General features: G+C 29.5%; 1 protein-coding gene and 1 long non-coding RNA gene across 2 annotated transcripts in view; both read left to right on the top strand.

Moving 5' to 3' along the window:
* Positions 1–12, top strand: part of LOC106125052 (uncharacterized) — a 16802-nt gene extending 16790 nt beyond the window's left edge. The window contains exon 24 of the mRNA XM_013322138.1: positions 5–12. Within this exon, the coding sequence (XP_013177592.1) occupies positions 5–12 (8 nt within the window). The remainder of the gene's footprint in view (positions 1–4) is intronic.
* A 284-nt stretch (positions 13–296) lies between these two features.
* Positions 297–2532, top strand: LOC106125225 (uncharacterized). The gene is made up of 9 exons (XR_001228255.1): positions 297–456; positions 579–719; positions 943–1065; positions 1133–1186; positions 1263–1371; positions 1452–1559; positions 1776–1865; positions 1950–2054; positions 2115–2532. It is a non-coding gene; the product is annotated as an uncharacterized LOC106125225 (long non-coding RNA).
* The last annotated feature ends 1657 nt before the right edge of the window (positions 2533–4189 follow it).

Genomic DNA, 4189 nt, shown 5'->3' with positions numbered 1-4189 from the left:
GTAGTTATTTAACACGTTGAGCGCCACGCGTATTTCTAAGACAATCCCGTTCAGGCCACGAGCGCCGCTTATACGCTGTGGTATTAAAGGGCCGGTGATCTTAAATGTAGTAAATTTGAAATAAATTTTGTCGCCGCTACGCTGTCAGCCACCGATGGCTGACGTGGCGCTCGAAGTGTTAATAATAATCGGGACTAAAAATTCAAAAATAAGTTACGTACTTTGGCCTTAATATGCCAAACCTATTTTGACAGACCTATTTGGCATTAATCGATAACTCTTCTGTTGAAGGTATCCACGTCATTATTGAACGGAAATACTGGACACAGAAACATGTTCCAATAAAATTTAACAGAAGAAACAAAAACACAAAATCAAAATACAAATGTACACAATGTAATATAAGGGGAGGGAAAATAAATTTTATCTAGAAATAAAAAATAAAAAAAAACACTTGTAAATTTTACATTTTATCTAACACAAAGATATATTAATATGCTTCTATGTTATCGTTATGATTGATGTACGCTGTTGTTACTAAAAAAAAATACTGTTGTAAATTGAAATATTTTTTAAAGGAATTCAATTACCACCAACGGAGTGTTCATACACAAATTGTCAAGCTCTCGCGCCAATTCTAACACCGATGAGAAAAAGCTGTATAAGTAAAAAATCAACCAGTGCAATACAAATACAAACATTCATTCATTGCCAAGCAGGTAAATCAGTTTAAATGTCTTGTTACATTGAACATTGCACGCTTATCTAATTTTAATACCTGAAAATTCATACTACATTTAATTATTAATGTAATAAAGTTAGGTTGAAAAATAACCTAAATATTCCACCAACCACAATTTTAAATCATTTATGAACTTTTTATCTAAGAATTTACTTTAAATGTTAATAACTCCATTTTTAATTTGTCGTTTAAAATTCCAGTACCTAAATCCCCAAAAGCGACATCTAGCGAAGATCTGACGACCGAATGCACAGATAATATAGTGAAAAGTATAAAACAGCCGCCCACCCTTAGTACGATGATTGATAAAATAACCACAACAGGTATGTAGGAAATATGATAATAAATAATTATTTAACTCGAATATTAAATAATATGTTTCTATTACAGACCAAGAACTAAAATGTATAAAGCAAGAAATAAAATCAAATGTTCGAAATATAGGTAAAGCATATTTTTCATATTTTGAACTTTATTATTATTAGTATTAAAATACAATTTTAGTTAATTTCTGCTTTAGTGACATCAAGAAATACAAAACGAACTTCGAAATTCAATATCGCATTAAAAATGGATAATTCGAAAGAATATAGAATATTGATAAACGTAAATTCTAAACGATAAAAATGGTAGGCTTTTGAATGGAGAATTTTTTTTTATATCAACACCGATTGTTATGAACTACTGCACAAAGTATCGTTTCTTGCAGGAATTCATGTAAATTTTAAAAGTAAAGTTAATAGAACACCAAAAGAACTGAATAAAAAAATATCATTGCCAATAAAAAGAAACAAATGGAATAAGGGAAAATTGAAAGGTACAATCTTTTTACTAAAATAACTATATTTTTTAACAATTTTATCAATTTTTTTGACGCACGACCAAAAGATGGCGCTTAAAACAGTTAATTTATTTTGGCCGATGACACGAAAAATATTTTACACCTCAAATTTTTTTGATGGGTTAAGATAAATAATGTTGAAAATTTCCATAAGTAAAATTTTGATTTGGTCTTTCTTATTTGTTTGTGTAGAATACTTATTCGTCTACGACATGCCTCATATTGTGCCGCATTCAATCTTCTCAGAGCAGACTTCTCCAGTATCGCCTTCAATAAGATCGAGTAAGTAACATGATATTATTAATTAAAAAAAACTACTTAGCCTCTAAACTGTACTTTTTGTAAATCTAAACTTAATTTTTTCAGGTCATACTTTGTGTGAGCCAACATGTGTAGAATTTGTGAGTAATGGTGCGCAAACTTCAGCCAGGCAATGGAAACTTTATAATGAAGAACGAAATTTATATAAAGGTAATACTTTTAAATTTCCTGCACATAAAACAGATTTAAAAATTAACGTCTTTTCGTCAGGTGCAAAACAACGAGTGACCTCTAGTGGCAACCCCAGAAACCCAAAAAACTCCAACGTATTCTACTTGGAAGCTTGCACAATGAAACCTAGTACTTATCACAACGCAGGCTGTCAGACATACGAATACATTATTCCAGTAATAACAATAGCTAGTGCCTCCACCTGTAGTCTCTCACCAGCACTAAGTCTTACGGATATTTGCGAAGGGAGAGATAAAAATGAATTACAAGCCGTGTACTACATGCTTAGTGCAATCGAAGGTAGAATCAGACGGTTGAAACAAAACATTCGCTGCAGACAGTAAATGGTACATAGATGGCGCTGTTTTAAATTATTCACTTTTTAATTTTTTTCTAACATTGTTTAGTGGTCGTACAAACGTTTGAAGTGAAATGGTTATGTGAAATAAAATTTTGTTACAAATAATACGTTTTATTTTTGTATTTGAGTTACAAAAATGGGAAATCAGTTTAAATTAATACGAAAATTTGACATTTTATCAATATTATAAAAATACCAAAGTTTAGATGGATGTATGTTTGTTAGAAGGTATTTTCGGAACTGCCCAAGAAGTCTTGATAAAATTTAACACAGATATAGAACAATCTGGAAGGGACACAGTATCAAGATTTTTTTAAATGACGCGGACGGAGTCACGGACGACAACTACTTAATAAAACAACTATCTGGAGTAGATTAATATTTATTCCAATTTTCTATACAACAAATATTTTAAGTAGTTAACAGATTACAGAAAAATAACAAGCAGTAAATTATTTATTTACATTTAAATGCAGTAGTTTACTTAATATTTACTAAGACAAGGAATGTTGGAATAACATATGGTTATTAATGTAACAACATATAACTAATGCATAATATACGTGATTAACTTTTTCGTAATAACAGTTTCTAACTGTAGGTTTCCATTGCAGTAACGATTTTACAAAATTAGTCATTTCTTTTTTTTTTAAAGAATTACGGATGTATTTGTATAAATGTTTCGGCAATGAAAATATATTGTTAGGGTGGTGCCACAAAAATCAAAATGTCTAAAAACACAGTCTTTGAAAGATGAAATCTATTTAAATGCTTTAAAATATTTTGGACGTAAACAAAGTAAAAATCTCATAAGGAAAAGTCAAAATGTTTTAACTAATATTAGCTTTCTTAATGTTACTAAAAAAAAAAGAAAATAATACTGGCACCAATTCAATAAAAAACAAGCGATGCAACAATGTGCAAATTTAAATCTTAAACCTTTTTGTTAAGGTTCAATTTTATATACAAGCGCCGTTCCTCTTAAATATTAAAAAGCATATCACAATTATTATAAATTTAATAAAGATTAATAAAAAAATTAAATATTTATAAAACCTTTGACTACCAATAACTTTATAATAAAAAAAATAAACAAAATAATTGCAATAAACATTTGTATGTACTCCATACATACATACAAAAAGTCAAAAATGAACTGAATTATATATTTTACTTGATTACATAGATTATATTCAAAGTATTTATATGAAAATGTGTGTAATGAGTATTTTTTCCATTACCAAAGGACATGCAAAAAGAAAATATTGTCGTCTCCCTCACACATATTGAGGAATAGAGACAACAATATATTATTTTACACGTGATTCGCTAACAAAATTGACAATTGTTTAATATCTGAAAAATCGGAATATATTTAAAACATTTTTATTCCTAATGTAAATGGATATAATCATATTTACAAGGCATTTACCGTGGGTTTCTGACACTTAAATCTCTGCACATAAAACATATCGTCTATGTTTTAAACGGGGATTCTAAGCTCAGAAACCCACGGTAAAATATATTAATGTTCCGACTATATAAGTTTATACATGTTAGCGATTCGTCGATATATTTAAATAATCCCTGTTTTGTATCGGGCGCTCCGACGCGCGATACTGACCTCTATGTGATTGCGATAAGCGTCATTATTCCGAATAATTCGTCTCATTTGGCACTCAATGAGCTGCACAGCCTTCTAATATTATAATAAACACTATAACCAATTGCGCAGAATGAAATACCTGAAAAA

This window comes from Papilio xuthus, unplaced genomic scaffold, assembly GCF_000836235.2.
Source record: "Papilio xuthus unplaced genomic scaffold, Pxut_1.1 DF825928.1, whole genome shotgun sequence".
In the NCBI taxonomy this organism is placed as follows: Eukaryota; Metazoa; Arthropoda; class Insecta; order Lepidoptera; family Papilionidae; genus Papilio; species Papilio xuthus.
Note: the sequence above shows the minus strand (reverse complement) of the source record. Positions and strands in the feature narration are given on the sequence as shown.